We start from the raw sequence: 24,386 nt of genomic DNA, 5'->3' as shown, positions 1-24,386 counted from the left end.
TGTGAGCCACCCTGTGAGGCAATTTCGATCATTATCATAATAATATCGGTAGTAGCATCAAATAATATGTAGTCGGCTTTCTAAAATTAATATAAAATTGCTTCCTGGGTTAGCTGAGAGATACCTAATAACTTAGATTGTCCTCATGTGAGGACAAATGGGTGAATTTTTAATCTTGCCATTTTGAATAGGGTAAAATTAGTTTTTTGAAAGTGAAGATTATTTAATACTTATAGAAGAAGTTGAAGAATTTTCACAAAATTTTGCTCATTACACAAAGGCTTAATTAAGAGAGCAAACCCCTGAAGTGTCTGCTGTCACATGGGTTGAGTCGTCTGTGCTGTCTAGAGTGGCTTCTCTGTGCTCACGTTCCTCATAAAGACACTTGAGTAGGGTTGGTGATTTTTGTCTGTCCTTGTCCTTGCTCCTTTTTTTTCTTAACTTAAGGGGGAGACATTTATTCTGATTATGAAAGTAATATGTGGTCATCGTCAAGGATTTGGATAATATGGAAATATAGAATAAGGAAAATAACAGCTAGTTCTATAACTAAAAGATAACTACAGTTAACATTTTCCTTCCAGTATTTTTCTTTTCTTTAAATTATATTTAATTGTGCAAAGAGTGCATAAATACACCCGTCTTGAAAAAAACAAACCATTGCGTTCTCTTCACCCCCAGCTCTAATTCTTGTGTTACCTCCAGAGGTAAGTACTGTATTGTTATTGAGGTGATGTATATGCTCTCAGACCACTTTCTTTTTTTTCCCTGTAAATATATTTATAGAAAATACATAGTATATTCCCCCCTTTATATGTTTTATGAAAAAGAGTATCAAGCCATGGATCTACACTCTCTTATTTTTTATTCAACAATATATCTTAGAGATAATATTATGTTCAAACATACATAGCTCATACTGTGTGTTGCACCATATGTAAATGCCTTGTTTTTTTTTTTTTAATAAATGTTGTAAATCTTTATTTATTTTTGAGAGAGAGAGAGAGCGAGCAGGGGAGGGACAGAGAGAGAGAGGGAGACACAGAATCTGAAGCAGGCTCCAGGCTCTGAGCTGTCAACACAGAGCCCGACACGGGGCTTGAACTCACGGACCGTGAGATCATGACCTGGGCTGAAGTTGGACACTCAATTGACTGAGCCACCCAGGTGCCCCTGGAAATGCCTTGTTTTAGTGATTGCCCTGTCAATGGGAATTTATATGGTTTCAGCCCTCCTCCCTTCCCTTTTTTCTATCACAAATAATGGTATAATGAATATCCTTATACATATTTTTATGTACATGTATGAGCATTTTTCCTGTGGAGAGAATAGAGCTGCTGGGCCTGATGGTATTTGCCTTTAATAGATGTAATACATTGATTTTAATACAGTGAAACTAGTGAGACTATCAAAAGGGTTTAACCGTTTCGTATTCCTGGCAGCTACATATGAAGATAACCCTTTCCTCACATTTTGCTAACACTTGACATTATCAAACCTTTTATTTTTTCCAAACCGATATACCAAAAATGGTGTGCCTTTGTTTTAAGTCTTATTTCCCTGATTGTTATGGATGTTGGAGCATCTTTTCATGTATTTTTTGGCCATTTGTATTTCTCTTAATGAGAATTCTCGATTTATGTACATACTCATTTTTATTGTCGTGATTTTCTTATTAATTTGTAGGTGTTCAAAATATTCTAAGTTTTAATCCTTTGTTTGATATACATGAAACAATTTCTTTTAGCCTGATGTTTAGTGATCTGTACCTCTAGGTTTTTGTACATGACCGGCACAGAGCCTGATGCGGGGCTTGAACTCACGAACTGTGAGATCATGACCTGGGCCGAAGTCAGACGCTTAACCCCCACCTAGCTGCCTTCTTCCTTCCTTCCTTCCTTCCTTCCTTCCTTCCTTCCTTCCTTCCTTCCTTCCTTCCTTCCTTCTTTTCTCTTTCTCTTTCTCTTTCTCTTTCTCTTTCTCTTTCTCTTTCTCTCTTTCCCTTCCTTCCTTCCTTCCTTCCTTCCTTTCTTTTCTTTCTTTTCTTTCTTTCTTTTCTGCTTCACACTGGATGCAGAGCCCAACATAGGGTTTGAACTCACGACCCTGAGGTCAAGAACTGAGCTGAGATTAAGAGTTGGACACTTAACCTACTGAGCCACCCAGGCGCCCCTAGCTTCACTATTTATTAACCAGTATTTCCACCCTCCCCGCCCCCCACTATTTATAATGCCTCTTTTTTTCATACCCTAAATTCTTCTGAGCACAGAGACTAAAGACTGTTCCTGGCGTTTCTGTGGATCTTTCTGTTGATTTCCTGTTGGATATCACATTGTTTTAATTAGATTTTTTTTTTCAAAATGAGAATTTTTAACAGGGCATTTTTTTCCTAATGCCTCTAAGACCATTTAGTTAAAAAAAATGAAACAAACAAACAAACAAACAAACAAAAAACAACCTGTCTAGGTAGGTACTTCTAGTTTAAAAGTAGTGGCATGCAGATAGCATTTCTCCCTTCTATTCCTGGAAATTAGCCACAAGTGACAAAGAAAGTGAGAAACAAGTTCCACTTTTGGTACATCCAGGAGATGGCTGGAATCTTGTAACATGAAGTAGGCGGCAGGCCTTTCCAAAGCAGCAGGCGTTGAGGGGAGGGGCGGGGGGAGTACTGGGAGCATCGCTGCAGAGGGTAGGAAGAGCTGGGAAAGCCTGTTTTGCCAAGGTGAGTGGCTGACTCAGAGGAGTCAAGTGGAAATCTCTTGTTTGCAAGAGAGGATGGAGGTGTGTGGACCGGCCGCTGGAGCTTCTCTGCACCTGCTCGGTTTCCAAAAAGTAGGAGCGGGAGGGCCAAATACAAATCACGCCAGGAGCCAGATTTGTAGGCAGCTGCAGAACAGGGGGCGCATGGAGAGTCTGCACAGTGATAAGCCCTCTGGTTGCCTCTGTGCACGGGCTGGAATGAAAGATGGGTCTAATGCAGTTATACACAAATCCTGTGTCATAGGGAAACTCCTTATTGTCTAGAACATGACACTACATTCCCATCCCTGTATGCACATAGACCTCTTCCACAGGCGGCCCAGCAAGCACTCACCTTCTAATGAGCAATCGAAAAGGAAACAACACAGGAGTTATTTAAAGATAGAGCAACATCCCTGGGCACCTGGGTGGCTCAGTCGGTGAAGCCTCCGCTCTCTTGGTTTGGCTCAGGTTGTGATCTCAAGGTTTGAGAGACAGAGCCCCACATCAGGCTCCATGCTGAGGGTGGAGACTGCTTGGGATTCTCTCTCCCTCCCTCTCTGCCCCTTTTCTGCTCCCTCACACGCGCTCTCTCTCTCTCAAAATAAATAAGCAAACATTAAAAAATATGTTAAAAAACATAGGACAAGATTCCTGCTCCCCAGATATGATAGATGAAGAATACCTACCAGAAGACTATTGCTGTGATGGGAAGAGATGTGATGTAACATTCATCATGCATAGAACAATCGAGTAAAGCCAACACGTACCGGAAACATGTTCAGAAAGCAGAGATTCAGGACTTCAAGAAAGATGCAGCAAACAAGGAGAGGAGATCTGACTCTTGATGTCAGCTGAGGTCATGATCCCAGGGTCATGGACGGAGCCCCGCCATGGGCTCTGTGTTGGGCTCCCTGCTCGCTGTGGAACCTGCTTGGGATTCTCTCGCTCCATCTTCCTTTCCTCTTCCCCTAGCTTGTGTGCTCTCTCTCTCTCAAAAAAATAAAAATAAAAAATTAGAAGTTGTGAGGGAGGGACGAGAGGGGCAAGGAAGAGAAGATATGCTGTTATCATGAATTAGCTGATGTTAAAGGTATTATTTAAAGTTATAGTTATAAATTCAAAACTAGAACAAAGATACAAACCTTCCCGGTTATCAGACAAAACAAAGCAAAGCAAACAGATTTGTGGTGAAGGATTTTGAAAGAGTGATAAAAACAAGAAGCATAACATAAAAGAATGCGGCAGAACTAAGACCAAACTTATCTGTCACGTTAACACATGTAAAGTAGAGTCATCCAGGCTGGGGAAAAAGAATGTTAGGATCGATCACAAAGCCAAAATTAACCTTATTACATATGAGACATCTCAAACGAAGTGATCCAGAAAGGTTGAAAATAAAAATGGGGAACAAAGGTGTATGTAGGCAAATGCAAACAAAAAGAAATCAGGGATCACGGTCTCATTATCAGAAAAGGCTGGATTCAGAGCAAGAAAGGAGTAAGTGAAATGAGTAATGGCATGTTATGATGCTGTATGGTACAATTTGCAATGAAGATCACGTTCTGAATCTTTGCACCAACTCAGCACCAGTGTTCCTGAGGCAAGAGAACAAGAGCTACAAGGTAATAGAGAATTACGGTAGTAATGGGAGGTTGGACTCAGCTCATGACAGAATAAAGGATAGAAATGAGGCTAGGCTCAAAAACCTAAAAACAGAACTACCCTATGACCCAGCAGGCATTGCATTGCTAGGCATTTATCCATGGGATACAGGTGTGCTGTTTCGAAGGGACACATGCACCCGCATGTTTATAGCAGCACTATCAGCAACAGCCAAAGTATGGGAAGAGCCCAAATGTCCATCGATGGATGAATGGATAAAGAGGATGTGGTATAGATATACAATGGAGTATTACTCGGCAATCAAAAAGAATGAAGTCTTGCCATTTGCAACTACGTGGATGGAACTGGAGGGTATTATGCTAAGTGAAATTAGAGAAAGACAAAAATCATATGACTTCACTCATATGAGGACTTTAAGAGACAAAACAGATGAACATAAGGGAAGGGAAATAAAAATAATATAAACACAGGGAGGGGGACAAAGCAGAAGAGACTCATAAATATGGAGAACTGAGGGTTACTGGAGGGGTTGTGGGAGGGGGGATGGGCTAAATGGGTAAGGGGCACTAAGGAATCTCCTGAAATCATTGTTGCACTAGATGCTAACTAATTTGATGTAAATTTTAAAAAATCAAAAAATAAAAAAAGAAATGAGGCTGGGTAGGAGTGCCCAATGAAAATAATGAGTAAGGTAGATCTATCTAATTGATAGATGTTGAGCTCCAAGCCCCAAAGATAGAAAAGGCACCCTCTTTTCAAGTGCCCATAAGACATTCATAAAATTGAGCATTCACAAAACCTCAATAAATTCCCTGAAGTAGAAATAACATAGACAAGGATGATGGGGGGAAAATAGTTAATGGCTCATAAACCAAAGCACTTTCCAGTCCGAATAGACCCAATCCAGAGTGGACGCTGGTCCACCACACTGGGGTACGCCAGTGAGCATCAGCCCAGAATGCAATCGATGTGCTCTGAGCACAGTGTAATAAAGTAGAAAACCATCACAAACCCAGAAAATAAAGAGCCATGACAACAACCAAGCTGTTGACTCAGATGAAAGAAGTATTCCAAACCAAACAGGAGGTATCTAGGAGATGGCTATGAACACTGCATAAGGATCTATATAGGGTGACTTCAGGGCTAAGAGGGAAGAGCTTAGTCATAAAGAAATACATTCACGTATTCTTCTTTCAGCTTTTGCATGGTCTCTCCATGTCCCTGTCATCCTCTCATGCCACTGCCATTCATTTCTTCTCAGTCAAGCTCTCTCAGAGCATCTTGAAGGAATGGCTTTCTGTGGCACACTTCAGAGCCTTCTTAGCACAGAGGTGTTTCTAGGGCTCAGGTGGGTTCTCCAGGGTTTTCTCTCCAGGGGGTGGGGTGGGGGGGGAGAGAGCGCGCGCGCACGCGCGCGCGCGAGAGAGAATATATACATGAAGATTTATGATAAGGGATTGGTTTGTGCATAATGGAGGCTGAGATATCTCAAGATCTGCAGTCAGCATGCCGGAGATCCAGGAGAGCTGGAGTAAGCCCCGATCTGAGTCTCAGTCCAAAGGTAGGGGAAGACCGATGTCCCAGCTTGAAGACAGTCTGACAGAGAATCCTTACTCAGCCTCTTTGTTCTATTCAGGCCTTCAGAGGATTGGATGAGACCCACCCGCGCTGGGGAGGGCAATCCGCTTTAGTCTTCTACCGATTCAAATGCTAACCTCACCAGGAACACTCTCACAGACATGACCAGAATATATTGAACCAAGTATCTGGAAGCCCTGTGGCCCAGTCAAGCTGACATATAAAATTAATCATCACAGCTACCAAGACATAGAAGAATTCCCGAACAAATGGGAAAAAAAAAGACTTCTGTTGGAAGACTCCATATTTAAAAGTTGTCAGTACTCCTTATTTGTAAAATTAACTCGATCCCAATAAAAATGCCAACAGGATTTTTGGGAATTTGATAAGCTGATTCTAAATTTCACACGGCAGAAGGCATAAGTTAGAGTAGCCAGGAATATTCTGAAAAAGAATAGTGCCGATGTGGCACTAACATATGTGAATGAGCTCAGAGCGCCTGTCAAGGCACTGTTCTTAAGTTGCTCTTGTCCTGCAGCCTCACTGCCTTTGCTCAGATCGTGGACCACACAGAGCACGATCCTGCCACAGGACCTTTGCTGAGACTTCTGGCTATTTGAATGATGTGTGTTGCACCTGCTTCCGTACCTCCTGCTATTTCTTTCTTTCTTTAATGTATTGAGAGCACACATTGTGTGAGGGAGAAGGACAGAGGGAGAAGGAGAGAGAGAATCTTAAGCAGGCTCCGTGCCCAGTGTGGAGCCCCACTCAGGGCTCGATCTCATGACCCTTAGATCATGACCTGAGCTGATATCAAGAATGGGCACTTAACCGAGTCACCCAGGCGCCCCCTCTTGCCTATTTAATGCCTACTCAATCATCACTTCTTTAGGGAAATCTTTCCTTCCCTCTTCTCTGATCATATGTCAGTTTCCTTTGTTTTCTGCTTCTTTCTTTCCTTGCTTGTATTTCAGTTTGTAATTATATAATCATTATTAAGGATGTCTGGTAAATGCTCTTTTTTCTTAGTAGGCTGTAAGCTCAGTGCCTGACCTTGAGTAAGTTTTCAGTAAATATGTGTTGGTGAATAATCTCCAGTCTGCTTGATTTAAAAGGTGATTTAAAGCCAACAATTGTCTTCTAAACTCAATAATCAGGAGTCTGCCTGGTGTGGGTCCCGTTCCAGTATCAGAGGTAATGAGATCTTAATGGGTTGTTTCTTTCACCCGTGCACATTTGAAGATGTAAATGCTTTTTGATAGTGTTCTGCGTTAGAGGGTAACCTCCTAAAATGAAGGGCCATAGCTAAAATGGTCTTGCGTGCCTTTTAATATTATGTCCAGTGGACACTATGTGTTCATAAGAAGGAGGTATGACATAAGAAGGAGGTAAGAAGGAGGTATGTCCTTCATAAGAAGGACATTATGGAATGATTACATCATTTACTGAAAAAGGATGTTAGTCATTGAAAGAAAGAATCATAGCTATCGAAGAACTTATTTTCCTAATGAATTTTATAAAACCGTGTGCTGTACGTATCCTGGTTCAAACCACTCATAAGGGACCAAAGGTCCTCATGTGGCCTATTTTAGAAAATACTGCTGTGGTGGTTATTGCTGTGGGTAAGTTACTTCTGAATATTAAGTGAGGCCGAACAGGATGTGGTTCTCTTATTAGATCTAGTTAAACATTTTTTGCTTTCTCCCCAGAAGTACATACCTACCATCTTCTTGGATATGTTGTGATTGGCAAACACTGGCTGTTACTAAGTGCACTGGAGGTTTTGTTTGGCATTTTGTGGATCGAAACACACCAGTCATGACAACGCTTGTTACACAGTGAAGGGCTTTGAGATGACTTTTGCATTCATGAATATTTCCAAACAGTAGTCTCTGGCAGTTCAGTAGCTGGGCAGCCATAAGCCAGTTTTACTAGTGTGTCCCCTGAGGCCTCTCGGATAATTCCAGGAAACCCTCCTTTATGTGACCCCTTTCGTATTTCTTCAAAAATGAATGGCTCTCCTGTATGTCTTTCACAAAGACCACAGGCCCTGGAAACTTCACAGAGGTGGGCAGAGGTATCCATCCAAGCTCAGGAATAATTCTGAGTAAGACAGAAACAGAAGCAGAGGTTACAGACTATGACCCACAGGCCAAACCCATCAAATCTGCTCTGCAGATGTGTTTATTTGGATCACACGGTGTTTCTTTTTTAAACATTTAAATTAGTTGCCAAGTTGCAAAAACTGGGAATTTTTACTTCAAAAAGTCTGGATATATGACTTGCTTGAAAAATTGGAAAAAATCTGGCCACTTTGGGATCCACATTTCTGCACTGGCAGCCATCAGCGGAGCTGAGTCTCCACAGAGACTCCCCAGGCACTGCCGTGCGATCACCGATGTTCTGCATTCATCTGAGTCACCATCGTGACCTTGAGATAGGCTGTGAGGTTGAGAATAAGTGGTATGGTGAATAATTGCGAAGGGGACCGTCTTTTACTTTTAACTCACATGATCTCTTTGATAAACACATGGCACACTTTATTCAAAAGATGAGATGAATTGATGATTTTTGTTACCTGGAAACGTAAGGACAATGAAAACTCCCTCTTTGCTGTGGACCTTGTCACACTGCGTCTCTTCTGACAGTTCTCTGTGGACTCTATCAGTTCTGGAAAGAGGTCAAATAGCATTTGACTTGGGTGGAAAGAAGCCTTCTAAAGTGGCAAAGGCCAGTTCTTAAATGCCATCCTGGGGGAGCACATCATTTGTTCCTGGGCTGCCTCCCGCCTCCTTCGGAATTTTGAGAATGAAATGATCTGGATGAGACACTTCCCTGGGCAGCATTTTCGAGATGTTTGGACCACAAAGAATGCTCTGTGCTTAATCTCGTTTTTTTACAGCTGCACAGAAAAGACTGTTTAAAACTCTTCTTTATATTTTCTCTTTTGGGGGAACCCTGTCAGGAAATTTACGACCGTCTCTTGGAAGTCCCGGTCACTAGGCAGCAGTTACACCACTATCGGAATGTGGCCGAAAGTGCTCGAAGTGACCTTGCTGCAACTTTGGTCAAATTTGAATGTGCTCAGTCTGAGGTAAGATTATGCATCTTCATGACTCAGAAGTGGGCCATTTTAGTTTCTTATTGAGTGAAGCAGAGTGTAGAGGTGATTAGAAATAGGCTAGGATGGGCTGCTTGGGTGGCTCAGTCAAGAGCGTCTGACTCTTGACTTTGGCTCAGGTCATGATCTCATGGTTTGTGGGATCGAGTCCCATGTTAGGCTCTGTGCTGACAGCGTGGAGCCTGCTAAGGATTCTGTCTCTCCTTCCCTCTCCGCCCCCATGCCCCTGCTTGTGCATGCTCTCTCTCTCTCTCTCTCTCAAAATAAATAAAGAAACTTTAAGACACAGGAAGGGGGGGATACAGCTTTACAGCTTTCGGCGAAGGTTATACTTATTCCGTTATGGTGCACCTACTCCCCTTGTAGGGAATTCCTGAAAGGTTATGCATTTGCCGTGGTGCAAAGCGAGGTGACGTGGGCTGCATTCCGGATGTCAGAGGGGCTTCACAGCCTTGAGAGACTTGGGGACACCTGATGGCTTTGGTTGAAGCTGCCTTGGCTTTGGGGCATTTTTGGCATCTTACTGAATATGTTCCTTTAATGTGGACTGTTTGCAATCTGGAGCTCTTGGGATGGAATTCTGGATTCCTGGGATAGTGGTAGTTCTGAGTGGCTGGGGAGATTGTAGGATGATGATTGGGATCCATCTACCCTCCTGGCTGGATCTGGTCGATTATGGAGTTTCTTGAGAGAGTCTCTCTAGGTCCATTCTGCTCATAGCCTGGTGGCCCTGAGGGAGTCTTAGGCTTGCCTGGGAGATAACTAGTGTTTTCACTAGGCTGCTGGGACCCCACCGAGAGATGATTTGATACCTTGTATGTGTGTGAAAAATTGTATGCATGTATACTCCCGGTTCCAAATCAGTACATGCATTCATAAAGTTTTCTTATGGGGGGGCCTGACATCCTATTAGGGCACAGACATCGTTCAGTATTTTGATGGCACAGAATTCATAAGTTAAAATGTTTCTTTTGTATACATCTTGTAAGGATTTTTCTTTTCTTCCATATTTTTCTTGGAAATATTATTATTATTATTATTATTTTATTGCCCACAATAAGGATCTAGAAGGCAAGTGGAAGAAATACAGTGATATGTCAAATAGTCTGTATCTACTTAGGAACCACTTGTGGCCATGAAATGACAAGTATTTTAAGTTTCTTGTTTCATTGTCTGTCAGCAGCAATAGCAGCAACACAGATTTAGAAAATGAATTACCATTGCAAAATATTTTATTGCTTTTTGCAAAAAAACACCACAAATGTCTCTTGAGTGGCACTGAATCACCCCCAAGACATTGCTCCAATGGTTTTGAAAGAGACATAGTATGAAGTCCATTCTTTAGGCATAATTTCTCATCTGGTGATACAGACGCAAATAGGAAAAAAAGAAAATAAAAGTTGGATTAGGTCATGTACAAACGTGTGAGATTTGAAATTATGGTTTTGGGTTTCTTTATTTTTTTAAATTAAAAACAATTTGTCTAATGTTTACTTATATTTGAGGGAGAGAGGTAGAGCACAAGCAGGGGAGGGGCAGAGAGAGAGGGACACACAGAATTCGAAGCAGGCTCCAGGCTCCTAGCTGTCAGCACAGAGCCCAACATGGGGCTCGAACTCAGGAACCGTGAGATCATGACCTGAGCCAAAGTCAGACGCTTAACTGAGCCACCCTGGCACCCCATGGTTTTGGGTTTCTTAGAGGTACTTCGAACTTATGCCACTGAAATCCTTTTCCTCCTTTTATGGGCTTTCTATGTTAGCTTCGAGATCTCCGATCCAAGATGCTTTCGAAAGAAGCCTCCTGTCAAGAGTTGAAAGCTGAAATGGAGAATTACAAAGAAAATCATGCTAGAAAATCATCTCTCCTCACCTCTCTGAGACACAGAGTTCAGGAGCTGGAAGAAGAATCAGCAGCACTTGCCACTTCTAAAATTAGAACCGAAATCACAGCTCACACCGCAATCAAGGAGAACCAGGAGTTGAAGAAGAAAGTTGCGGAACTAGATGAGAACTTACAGTAAGGGTATTTCGATATATTTGTTAGTTGAGTTAGCGTTAAAATACTAGCTTCTGATAGCAGGACACATGCTTGAAGGTACTGGTGTTTTGTCTTCTTTGGCCCTGAAACTCAGTTTGAAGGAGAAAAACGTTACTGACCTCCAATGTCTTTGGAGTCTTGAAAATTTTTCTCAAGCTCATTTCTCAGTGTTACCAGGAACCTTGACAAACAAGGCCTTGTCCTAAGCATGTTTATGTCCAATTGATTAGGGCTGCAAATGCCTATATACATAATTTGGAAGATTTTCTGTAAGTAGAGGTTTAACCAGAGGTGGTGGAATACACAGAGAGGGAGGTGTTTATTCAGAAGCTGGCTGTAAAAATACCCCAGAAGCCCAGACCACTCCAGACCACCCCGAACACTCCTCATTAGATTTTATTGCCAGTTTATGCAGAGAACTCATGAAATCTGGGTTTTCCACACTTAGTTCTGGCAAAAGGTAATTATTGAGACAAAACTGGGAACTAGTTGTTCCTAAAATATACTTTTAAAATTCTATGTGTCATAACTTAAATAACTTTAATAATCGGATACTTGATATTTATTTTACTTATTCCATCTTTGAAAAAGAACCCCAGCACTGGGGCATCTGGGTGGCTTAGTCGGTTGAGCGTCCGACTTCGGCTCAGGTCATGATCTCACAGTCCGTGGGTTTGAGCCCCGCGTCGGGCTCTGTGCTGACAGCTCAGAGCCTGGAGCCTGCCTCAGATTCTGTGTCTCACTCTCTCTCTCTGTCCCTCCCCTGCTCGCACTCTGTCTCTGTCTCTCAAAAATAAACATTAAAAAAAAACAAAAACCCAACACTTCCAACTCTTGTCCTCTTTTTGTCCTTCTGCTTCCAGGAAAACTCCTTCAAATGTGTGTATAGACTCACTGTCTCCAGTTCTTCTCCTCTCCTCTCTTGGGTCTACGCCACTGACACCTCTCACTAAGGTGACCAGTGACTGTATGTTACAGATTAAATGATCAGTCTTTATCTTACTTGACCCACCAGTACATCGGTCACAGTTGGTCTTTCTCCTTGAACCACTTTCTTCTTCTGACTGCCAGGACACTACACATGCCTGCTTTGTACCTGTCCTCTCTAGCTGCCCTGCTGTAGTCTCTTTTATTTTTCCCATCTCCTCTCATCGACTTCCAAAGACTGGAGTGCCCCGGGACTCAGTCCTTGAATCTCTTCTGGTTTCTATCTAAATTCGCTCTCTTGGTGATCTTGTCTCATGACGTTAAGATGATCTAAATGCTAGTGACTCCCACACGTCTCTGTCTAGCCTAGATCTCTTCTCAGAGTCAAGACCCACATATTTTACTACCTACTGAGCATCCCCATGTGGATGTCCAACAGGCATCTCAAACCTCACATGGCTGAAACGAAACTCTTGCTATTTCCACAGAATCCTCCTGCCTCTTTGCCTTGTCTCCTTTAGTGATAATTCCATTCTTCTAGTCCGTCAGGCCAACAGTCTTGGTAATCATCCTCAGTCCTCTTGCTTTTTCACTCTCCATGTCTGATCCTTCAACAGGTCCCATCATCCCTGCCTTCAAAATAAATCTAAATTTTGAGTACTTCCCATTGCTGCCCTAATTGCCAGTAACCTGATTCAAGCGACTACCATCTCTCTCCTGGATTTTTGTAGTAGCCTCCTAAGTGATTTTCCTGCTTTCACCTGTGCCCTTCGTAGCCAGAGTGATCCTATAAAAACATTCAAATTAGATCTTTTCGGTCCTATGCTCAGAATCCTCAATGACTTCTCACTCAGGGTAAAGACAAAGGATATTCTATGACCTAGAAGGCTCATCCTGACCTGGTTTTGCTTCCATTCCCTCTCTTATTCTTTCCATCTTCGCTGTCCTTTGAACATAACAGGTGTGATCCTACCTCAGGACTTTTGCACTTGCTAATACCTTTGCCTGGAAAGCTCTTCCCCCAAGTATTGCATGGTTACCCCTCTGCTCCTTTTAGATCTTCACTCAGAAGTCACCTTCTTATGAGGTCTTCCATGAGTGACCACATCTAAAATTTTACCCTGCTCCCCCCAAATATTTCTCACCCCCTTTCCTGCTTAATTTCTTCCCTCCAGCTTTTTAAATAACGTAGTATATATTTTACATACATTAATTTTGGTGATTGTCCATCTTCCCAACTAGAACATAAGCTCCATGAGGGCAAGGATGTTCATCTGTTTTATTTACTACTATGTCTTGAGTATCTTTAATAGGGCTTGGTCCATAGTAAGTACCCAATCAATATTTACTAAATAAATGAGTAATAAAATGATATGTAATGAAAATATTTTTTTTAATATAGAAGATTGCCAAAAATATTAAAATTACTCAAGACCTTATGATTCTCCAAGAGTTTATACTGAACATTTTGGTGGACAGGTTTTAATATAGTTGTACATAAATTATATCATGTAATGAACTATTTTTTACTGAATAATATATTGTAGATATTTTAAAAAGGCATTCATTATATCATTTTTAATAGCCCATGATACCCATTGCCTGAGATATTGTAACTTACTTAACCAGTTCTCTTTGCTATTTCCTGTAGGCACTTAGGTTAGTTCTACTCAAAAAATTATTATAAACCAAGATGCAATGAATATTCATGTGCATTCGTATTTTCAAATTTATGTGATTATGTCCTTAGGGTAGATTCCTGGAACTTTGTTGGGTCAAAGTGAAATGCGAATAGAAGTGGAAATAGTTCAGCAACCATTAGGATTGAGAAACAAGATTGAAATCTTGGAGAGAATGTGTGGAATCATACATGTAAATCAATCAGAATCATAGCATTAACTGTGCCTTTCATGAGTCAGAGAGATGACTAAATATTACCTTTTAGATGCTGAAAATAAGAACTTAGAGATATACTGATGTTAGTCTTTTATTGTTATACATTTTTCTAAATAGAAATATGATATGATTTTGAGGATATGCAATTACATGCTTTGTTAATCTTTGAATAGAGTGAAAGAATTTGCAGTAAACACTCAACATGGTAAAAAGGGAAAGCAATAATCATGTTTATTATCTAGGGTACTGAAAAAATGATACCAAATTACTGAAATGATTCTAATTTGTCTTTAAAGTGTGTCTATTTTTTTTATGATCTCTTAGTCTCTAACATTGAAAGCATTAGAAATAGACCATACTATTTCAGCAAACCTATCTGAGATTTGAAATGAAATATTCATAGCAGAGCATAATCAACTGATTTTCCTTGACCGGCCCATATCAGTACTCTTTAAAAACTCTGGATGTGTGAAAACTAATAATAGTCTTTGCTGGTGATTTAACATCTCTTTTTTCTAGAGGGGGAACATCCCCTGCTCCTGATACATTTTTTGTTATAGTTATGCTTGGCCATGGACCAGGGAATGCCCTAACTAACCCTTATAGATCACTGTGTAATGTCTGAAAATAAAACAAAGGATGATGCACTAGAAGAAAAATAGCAGCGGGGCGTTTGGGTGGCTCAGTCGGTTAAGCATCCAACTTTGGCTCAGGTCATGATCTCAAGGTTTGTGAGTTCGAGCCTCACATCTAGCTCTGTGCTGACAGCTCAGAGCCTGGAGCCTGCTTTGGATTCTGTCTCTCTCTCTCTCTCTCTCTCTCTCTCTCTCTGTCCCTCCCCCACTCACACTCTCTCTCTGTCTCTCAAAAATAAATAAACATAAAAAATTTAAAAAAAAATAAATATAGCAGCACTGTCCTTTTTACTCATGAAAACCCAAAGGAGACCCATGACTATATATATATCCATGTGTGATCTAGAGATTTATTGCTGCTTCTGCAAATCCTAAATGGTGGAGGACAAGAGGCAGAGAGTCTGTTTCCTTTGCTGTTACTAGATCTAAGATGCTATGAAGATTTTTCTACATTTCTGCAAAGCGTAGATACCCAGGATGTTTTTCACTTTTCTCCTTCCCTTATGGGGCTTGCATGACAACGATGTGCTCTGTGTCTGGGAAACTGTATTGTGTTGAAAATGGTGATAGGATTATAGAGAACTTAAGTTTCGAACTTTGATGAATGATCTCTTGTATGGCGTTAAAACTTGACTTATTTGTTAATTTGCCCTATAGAAAGTGTTTAAAGGAAAATGAGGAGAATAAGAAGCAAGTCTCAAAGAATTGCAGGAGACATGAAGAATTTCTAGCTCAACTTTGTGACTGCTTAGATCCGGACAAGAAGAATGAAAAGGCGTCAGATGAAGATTTAATTCTAAAGGTGTTTGTATGCACATGAAAAAGAAGATAAATGTAGCGGTCATTCTGACACGTGCCATGAAAGGAAATGTTGTGGTAGAGTGTGGGGGTGATAGGAGAATGGAACAGTAGCCCAAGTATAGCATTACTTGACTGTGTGACCTGAGATAAACCTTAATCACCTCTCTGACTCAATTCCACAATCCTTTCTAACATTATTTGGGATTACTTGCCCTCCACAAAGGATTAATTGTTTTGTCTAAAATATGTTCAGGTTGCCAAATACGATTAATTATTCATTTTAACAATGTATTTTGGGGGAGAGTATTTTTAGTTACAGACAGAAACACACACACACACACACACACACACACACACACACAAAACCAAAACCAAAACCAAAACCAAAACCAAAACCAAAACCAAAACCAACTGTGTCATTTTTGGGATACTTCTTGAGTAGAAGGTTAAGATTAGTTCTTTTTTTTTTTTAATTTTTTTTTTATTAACGTTTATTTATTTTTGAGACAGAGAGAGACAGAGCATGAACGGGGGAGAGTCAGAGAGAGGGAGACACAGAATCTGAAACAGGCTCCAGGCTCTGAGCTGTCAGCACAGAGCCCGATGCGGGGCTCGAACTCACGGGCCACGAGATCATGACGTGAGCCGAAGTCGGCCGCTTAACCGACTGAGCCACCCAGGTGCCCCAAGATTAGTTCTAAAGTACTTTTTAAATTTTTGTTGAAATCAAATAATAAAAATCCTACTTTAATAGTAGGTTATGAGTAAGATTAAATTAGTTCTATCAAGTGAATAATTCACTTGGCACATAGTGATTCATTAGGGCACCTGAAAGTGTTGGGGCTCTCGCCATATCTTTGCTCATTTCACACCTTACATATCCTTGCTTCCTCACAGATTTCCTTGCAGCCAATCTTTTTTCATTAAAATTGAGGTGTAATTGACATGCAATATTATATTAGTTCCAGATGTACAGCCTAATGATTCGATACTTATATACATTGTGAAATGATCACCATAGTAAATCTCGTCCCCATCTGTCACCAGAAAAAGCTACAGAAATTTTATTATTTTTTTCTTGTGATGAGAACTTTCAAGATCTGCTTGCCTGCAGTTTTCAAATATGTACTAAATACCATTGACTGTAGTCACCTTACTTCACTCCACGTCTCTATGACCTATTCATTTCACAGCTGGGAGTCTGTACCTCTCACCCCCTTTTACCCATTTCACCATCCCCCCAATCCCCTCCCCGTTGGTAGCAACCATTCTGTTCTCCATATACATGAGCCTTTTTGTTTTGTTTGTTCATGTGTTCTGTTTTTTAGATTCCACATGTAAGTGAAATCAGAGTATTTGTCTTTCTCTGACTTATTTCACTTAGTATAATACGCTCTAAGTCCATCCATGCTGTCACAAATGGCAAAATTTCATTCTCTTTTATGGCTGAGTAGTAGTCTATTATATATATACTAGAATTATTATTCTATTATATGATATATAATATTATACTTTTATATAGTCTCACATCTTTATTCATCTGTTGATGGACACTTAGGTTGTTTCCCTCTCTTGGTTATTGTAAATAATGCTTCAGTGTACATATGGGTACATATATGCTTTTAAATAGTGTTTTTATTTTGGGGGGATAAATACTGGGAAGTGGAATCCTAGGTCATATGGTAAATCTATTTTTAATTTTTTGAGGAACCTCCAGACTGTTTTTCCACAGTGACTGCACCAATTTACATGCCCACCCATGGTGCACAAGTGTTCCTTTTTCTCCACATCCTCACCAATAGTTATTTTTTATCGTTTTGATATTAGCCATTCTGATGGATGTAAAGTGAAATCTCATTGTGCCTTTGATTTGTATTCCCTGGATAATTCATGATGTTGAACATCTTTTCATGGGTCTGATGGTCATCTTCGGAAAAACGGCTATTCAGGTCCTCTGCCCATTTAAAAATATTTCTTTTTACATTTTTAAATTTATTTTTGAGAGAGAGAGGCAGAACACAAGTGGGGGAGGGGCAGAGAGAGAGGGAGACACAGAATCCAAAGCAGGCTCCAGGCTCTGAGCTGTCGGCACAGAGCCGGATGTGGGGCTCGAACCCAGGAACCATGAATTCATGACCTGAGCTGAAGTCAGTTGCTTAACCGACTGAGCCACCCAGGCACCCCATCTGCCCACTTTTTAAAATTAAGTTTATTTATTTATTTATTTATTTATTATTTTTTTTTTAAATTTTTTTTTCAACGTTTTTTATTTATTTTTTTTGGGACAGAGAGAAACAGAGCATGAACGGGGGAGGGGCAGAGAGAGAGGGAGACACAGAATGGGAAACAGGCTCCAGGCTCTGAGCCATCAGCCCAGAGCCCGACGCGGGGCTCGAACTCACGGACCGCGAGATCGTGACCTGGCTGAAGTCGGACGCTTAACCGACTGCGCCACCCAGGCGCCCCAAGTTTATTTATTTTTTACAGAGAGCACACGTGGGCATAAGCGGGGGAGGGGCTGAGAGAGAGGGAGACAGAGAATCCCAAGCAGGCTCCTCGCTGTCAGTGCAGAGCCTGACTTAGGGCTCTGACCCACAGACCATGAGACCATGACCTGAGCCAAAACCAAGAGTCGGACACTTAACCAACTGACGCCCCCAGGTGCCCCCATGCTGCCAGTCTTAAAGACCATGCCTCAAAGTTGTAGGAATAAGCTTCCCAACTGCACTGGCTGACAGCTGCAGAATAATCTTATTTTCCTTCGGGAAGTGTTCCTCTTCACCGATGGGTTTCGATAGTCCGGGCCTAGAGTGCACCCGATGAGCTCCAGGATGCTGGGCACATCTCTTCCCCCTCCCGGTTGCTCACCTGTGACCGGGAGCCTGGATGTCAAAGTCCCCTGTGCAGGGTCATTTGGGGGATTATTTTTAAAGCCAAGTGATAGGGAGAAGCAAAGAGAATGAAAAAACTCCTTTCATGACCCCCTTTCCTCACATCAGAGACTGTCTCCAGGTGCTAATCCGGGTGTCGGTGCTGCATTCATTATGCCTTATGATTTTCTGTTTTCCAGATGCTTTGACATGTGGGGCCTTGCTGACCCAGGAGAGACTGTCTCCCGGGGTTAACCAGTTCCTCGTAAAAGAGGCTCCTGGGAGCATGGTTTTCCTGTGCAAACCAACCACTCCCACATCCCAGCCCTTTGCTCTCTCAGGCTCTACCCTCTGGGGCTGCCCCCCTTCCCTAATCACCGCGGGGCTGGGCACCAGACAAGTGGGGACAGCCCCTGCGCTCCTGCTGTTATTCAAACTAGCCAATCCGAAGCCTGCGTACCCCACCTTGCTCATTCCTTCCTGTGGAAACTGCCACAAAGACTTGCCCCTGTTATCTGTTGCTTCTCTGTGTCTCCTGACTGACCTGGCTGTTCCCCGTGTGGCCTCGTGTGGTGTGGCCTGCCCCCTCTTCTTGAGCACTGAGTAACAGACTCTTTTTCAGCGGCAGCTCTCTCCGGATCTGTTGGCCTCACCATACCCAAAGAGTGATAGAAACTGTATTTTAAAACACATATTGGGATCCTAGGGCTTTAGCATCCCCAATACGTGAGCAGGTATTTAAAAAAAAATCACTGGTCAAGGTGCACAAAGGTTGCTGTTTTGATCAACACTCACGAGGTGTTCCCCTGAGAAGTGGGACAAAAGCACTCCTTCAGTTTCAAAGCTGTGTCCTCACTTTTATTTTTCTTTTAAGTTTATTTGTTTATTTTGGCTTTTAAAGTTTATGTATTTATTTGCACGCACACATGTGGGGGAGGGGCACAGAGAAGGAGAGCCAGAATCCCAAGCAGTCTCTGCACCATCAGCGCAGAGCCTGATGTGAGACTTGAACTCATGAACTGTGACATCATGACCTGAGCTGAGATCGAGTCAGATGCTTAACCGAGTGCACCACCCAGGTGCCTCCACTTTCTCATTTTTAAAGCTCTCCTAATGTGCATGTACACTCCCAGGAAACCAAGGAGGCATTCCAAGGAGACTTATTTGGCATTTGTCCATTTCGCAGATATTTAGTGAGTGACTACTATATGCTAGGCACGGTTCTGGGCGCTGGTGGTGCGGCAGTGAATGAGATAAGACTGAATCTGTGCTCTCCTAGAGCTTTCGTTATTGTGAGATAAAGATGAGGGGGAAATAAATATCTAGTATTCTGCCATGTAGGAAAAGGTGACAAAAAACCAGTCGGGATGTGGAGATACAGAGGGAAGCAGGTTAGAGGTGTGGGAGGCTAGTGTAGTAGACTGACCAAGGAGCGCCCCTCTGAGGTGGGACTTTTGGAAGCTGTTGGGGACTGAGCGTACACACAGGCGGAACAGTATTCCCTCAGGAAAGAGGAAACAGCCCTGGGGTGGGAGCAGGGCACCACGTTGACAAAGCTCTGAGGCTTAAGGATGGGTCACTTCCCCCCCCCCCCCCCCAGAGCCCTAACACAAATGCTGACTCGGGAGTGTGAAGTCTCAGCCCTTCCTATGGGCGTCCTCAGGGACTTACCCACTGAGCTGTGCAGAGGGGGGTGGGGTGGGGTGGGGGGCTTGTTCCTCGGGGCCAAGATCCTGTCTGATTTCATTTTCCCTCCTCATACATCTTACAAATCTTATTAATGCTTCCAGCTAACAACCCAAATGCACAACAACACAGAGTGAAAAGTTCTCCTAATCCCAATGATAGCCACTGTTTGAGCGTGTTATTCCAGATTTTTCTATGCTGATATTAATTAGAAGGATTTTCTTTTTCAAAAGAGAATCCTGCTTTCATCTCCGTAGGGCCCCCCCCACCCCCCACCCCCCGTGCCAGGTAGTGCCTTGGAGGCAGTTGGTGCCATGAGACGGGGGCAGAATAGAACTCCCTTGCTTCCTCACCTACTGTAATCTCTGTAGAATATCAGCTCCCCCAGATTACTGAAGCCAGGGGCTTGCTGATGCTTGCTCTGTCACTCGCTCTGTTGGGAAGAATTTGGCAGGACTGTCCTCCGTGTTGCCCTGTAGCTATCTCTTGATTAATTTTAATTTGATCTGTGGGTCTGCTCGTAACAACAGTGTTAGAGGCTGCTTTTGAAAATGTGCTCCTTTGAGTGGATGGAGGGACCCTGCTTGCACTAGTCTCGATAACGCAGTCAGTGGGGTATGTAGATCAGAGGTGCTTAGAGGAAGTGGTTTCAAATTGTTCATTTTTACAGGACAACTGTAATTGCTTCCTCTTCAGCTTAGAGAACTGTGCAAGGAAAATGCATGCGTAAAAGGACAAATCGTTACTCTTGAAGAGACTGTAAGTGTCCATGAGATGGAAGCAAAAGCTAGCAGAGAAACCATCATGAGGCTGGTTTCAGAAGTAAACAGAGCGCAGAAAAAAGCTGCCTCCTGCACTGAAGAGAAAGACAAGCTGGGCCAGGTACAGTATGTGAAGTGTGCGTGTGCATCTGTGATGGTGTTTACGAAGCAGAAATTGAAAACCAGATGTGGGCGAGCACACTAGCATTACTGGCCACAGTTTCAAAGGGCTGCTGTCAGCAGGCGGGCTGGGGGTGGGGGGGCAGCACGGGACTCAGTGACCTGAATGGGCCATTTGATACGCATTTTTGTCTAATTAGAAAAAAAAAAAAAAGAAATACGACACATTTAAACGTAGAGTTTACAGAGAATGTGCCCTACTTTAGTTAGACTCTAAGGATTTTAAAAATTCAAACATTTTTTTTTTGAACAAATAGGTAATGCGTCAACATTCTGAAGTTCAAAATTCTAAATGGACATAAGGGTGTATGGGGAAAGTCTTCCCTGCACCCACTGCCTCTGGCCACCCAGTTGTTCGCAGAGGCAACCCCTGTTAACAATTTTTTATATACTTTTCTAGAAATATTCTATATACACGTATATACGTGTTCTTTTTATTTAGTTTTTAAAATTTATTTAATTTGAGAGAGACAGAGTGAGTGAGTAGGGGAGGGGAAGAGAGAGAGAGAGAATATCTGAAACAGGGAGCTGTTAGCGTAGACCTGGTCATGGGCTCGATCGCACGAACCTCCAGATCAGGACCTGAGCCAAAATCAAGAGTTGGACACTCAACTGACTGGGCCACACAGGCACTCTTTTTTTTATTTAATTTTAATACAAATGGAAGCATGCTCTACATTATATTTTTCTCTTTTTATTTTTAACACAAAATGGTAATATACCATGCACTATTATAAACAAGGTTGCTATGAATAATCTTATATTGTCATGCATGAGAATGTATCAGTAAGACAAAACCCTAGAGGTATACTTGCGGGGTCAAGGGTTGTAGGTATTATCTAGAGAGAGACCGTTAAAAGGAAGCATCTCTTAATTCTGACCCTTTATTTACACAATGAATTGCTTGATCTCTTCAAATTACCTAAAACTTGTTTGAGCATGCAAATAAATACTATATGCTTTTTAACATTATAGAACCCTTCAATTATATTTTTATATTTTTGTGACAAAGAAACTGATCATGGGATTGATAATAACGATGAGTTTTCACAAGTGAAAGTGAGCCAGTGCAATCAGTTAACAAAATGCATAGAAGACAAGTGATAAAGGAGATGTGGTTTAAAATTAGGTAATGACTGGATTGGATTCAGGTTAAATATTTTCGGCAAGGGTAGTTCAAAGGTGAAGGTGTATACTTCGTATCACAGGCAAGTAATGAATGCTAGATCGTTCCTTGTTGCTGACACTGCTCTTTGTAGCATAAAGGTACGTTTTTTTCTTTTGCAGTTAAGTAAGCTATCTCTGGGTAGATTAGTTCTGATAATTGGCAGGTTATTTCTGTTCCCCATTGACTTTACCAAGTGGTGTTATCATCATTGATTCTTGCCTGGATTAATTACCTCAGGGGTGGCAAAAAGGTAATATTCTAATCTTACCACTCCTTTTGCTTATTAGCTGGCATTCTTCTGTAAAGAAAAGCTTTTTATTCCTTTTCTTTTCAGTTCTGTGGACACATGGATTTTTATTTACTTATCGTTATAGTCAGTGACTATTTATTTTTATTTTTTTTGGTGCTCCAAATTCACTGAATTGGCCCAGCAGCAGCAGCCCCTTCAGGATGGTCTCGGTGACCTTGAACCTCATCCCTTTAGTCTTTTAACATTTCCTTGCTTTTTCTGACAGAACACAGGACATCTTAGGGTCTTTCAGACCACAGAACTACAATCAACCTATTCTTTAGGGAGCTTTGGTGCCTTTTACTGGAGGATGGTGCGGAAAGCCAAGAGTTAGGCTTTCGGTGTGCTCATTGCTGTTGGGATGTCATTTCTTTCAGTGGACAGAGCTAGAAGTACGTTTTAGTAATAAAGTAATACTGGTATTTTAAATTAAAAGTGATATTTAGAGTTTTTAAAATATCTTTTGTTTTATAGTAGTATGTTTTGAATCTTAATCGTAATATTTACTTATTTGCTGCTTTGTCTTTCAATATATAAAAAATTATTTCAAAATTACGCTTTTAATCTCTTACCTACCAGTAAGACTTCTGAGTGAAGTTTAAGTCTCTCAGGTTTCTTACTTTATTTATTTATGTATTTATGTATTTATTTATTTATTTAACTTTAGAGAGAGGGAGAGGAGGGAGAGCATTTGAGTGGGAGTGGGGGAGGAGCGGAGGGGGGACAGAGAGAAAGGGACATTTTTTTTTAATGTTTACTTTATTTTTGAGAGAGAGAGAGACAGAGACAGAACGTGAGCAGGGGAGGGGGCAGAGAGAGAGGGAGACACAGGATCGAAAGCAGGCTCCAGGCTCTGAGCTGTCAGCACTGTCTGATGTGGGGCTCGAACCCATGAACTGTGAGATCATGACCTGAGCCACAGTTGGCGCTTAACCAACTGAACCAGCCAGGCGTGCCTAGAGAGCGAGAGAGAGAGGGAGGAAAGGAGAGAGAGAGAGAAAAAGAATCTTAAGCAGGCTGCATGCTCAGTACAGAGCCTGACACAAGGCTCGATCCCACAACCTTGGGATGATGATCTGAGCCAAAATCAAGAGTTAGGCGCTCAACTGACTGAGCCACCCAGGCACCCACCCCACCCCCCCCTTTTTTTTTTTTTTTTTTTACAGATTTTTTACTGTAATACTATCAGCAATATAGTATAATAGTCACTGTTTATACATCACTTACCATTAGCATAGTCGTGCTAAGTGCTCAAAGAAGTTATGTGCTTTGCTCAAGTTCACATAGCTATTAAGTAGCAAAGCTGGGATTTGGGTCATTAAATTATTATGCTGTTAACAATAATCCCTTTACGTGTATATTCACAGCTATATCCTGCATACCAGTCTGATGCTAAAACTTATTTGTCAGTGGAACTACAACAATTTGTAGTTATGCAGATTTCCTCAGTGAATGAATAACTTCAATCACAAATAGTAATTGTTAAATTATCAAGCCTTGAAAATTAGGAAGAATTTAATATTTATTTATGAAAATGCACACCTGAAGATTAGCAGTAGGAAATGAAAATGTGTTATAAGAGCACATCAGAAAAACAGAACTTATTCCTTTTCTTATATGTATCTTAACTTGTAAATGATGCAATGTTGTTCAGGCTTGGAAACACATTCATTTTGGGATGAAGTTCCTGCCAAAATAATAAAAATTGTAAAAAAAAATACGGGCAGTAAAAAAACTTGAGGTCTTTAATAAAGTGCTCATTCATAGGATTATGACTCCAAAGATTTACTGCTGAAAAATACTGACTAGTGGTTTTGCTGACACATTAATGGCCTCAGGAAGAATCCTCATAATGCTTTCTAAAGCTCTGTTTTTGAGGTAGGAAACTTACTTTATTAGCGAAGCCCAGAATGACTGCAGAAGGAGTGGTTTCCACCGGCTGTGGTGCTGTTTTTACCAAACTCAATTTTTCTGACTTTCTTAATTACTCTATTTAGGTTACTTTATAAAAAAATTTCCCAAATAAAAGTCCAGGTGATTTATTACATATGTGGAAATTATATTCTTTA

At 41.5% G+C, this 24,386-nt stretch overlaps 1 protein-coding gene across 1 annotated transcript in view; it reads left to right on the top strand.

Moving 5' to 3' along the window:
- Positions 1 to 5,871: 5,871 nt before the first annotated feature.
- Positions 5,872 to 24,386, top strand: part of CCDC170 (coiled-coil domain containing 170) — a 62,590-nt gene continuing 44,075 nt past the window's right edge. Inside the window, exons 1-5 of the mRNA XM_047102230.1 lie at positions 5,872 to 5,926; positions 8,760 to 9,037; positions 10,827 to 11,083; positions 15,220 to 15,364; positions 20,616 to 20,801. Coding sequence (XP_046958186.1) covers positions 5,872 to 5,926; positions 8,760 to 9,037; positions 10,827 to 11,083; positions 15,220 to 15,364; positions 20,616 to 20,801 — 921 coding nt within the window. The remainder of the gene's footprint in view (positions 5,927 to 8,759; positions 9,038 to 10,826; positions 11,084 to 15,219; positions 15,365 to 20,615; positions 20,802 to 24,386) is intronic.

Source organism: Lynx rufus, unplaced genomic scaffold, assembly GCF_022079265.1.
Source record: "Lynx rufus isolate CCGP_SWC_20201006 ecotype Redwood Valley unplaced genomic scaffold, mLynRuf1.p SCAF_6, whole genome shotgun sequence".
NCBI classification, from domain to species: domain Eukaryota; kingdom Metazoa; phylum Chordata; class Mammalia; order Carnivora; family Felidae; genus Lynx; species Lynx rufus.
This window is presented reverse-complemented; position numbering and strand designations above follow the sequence as displayed.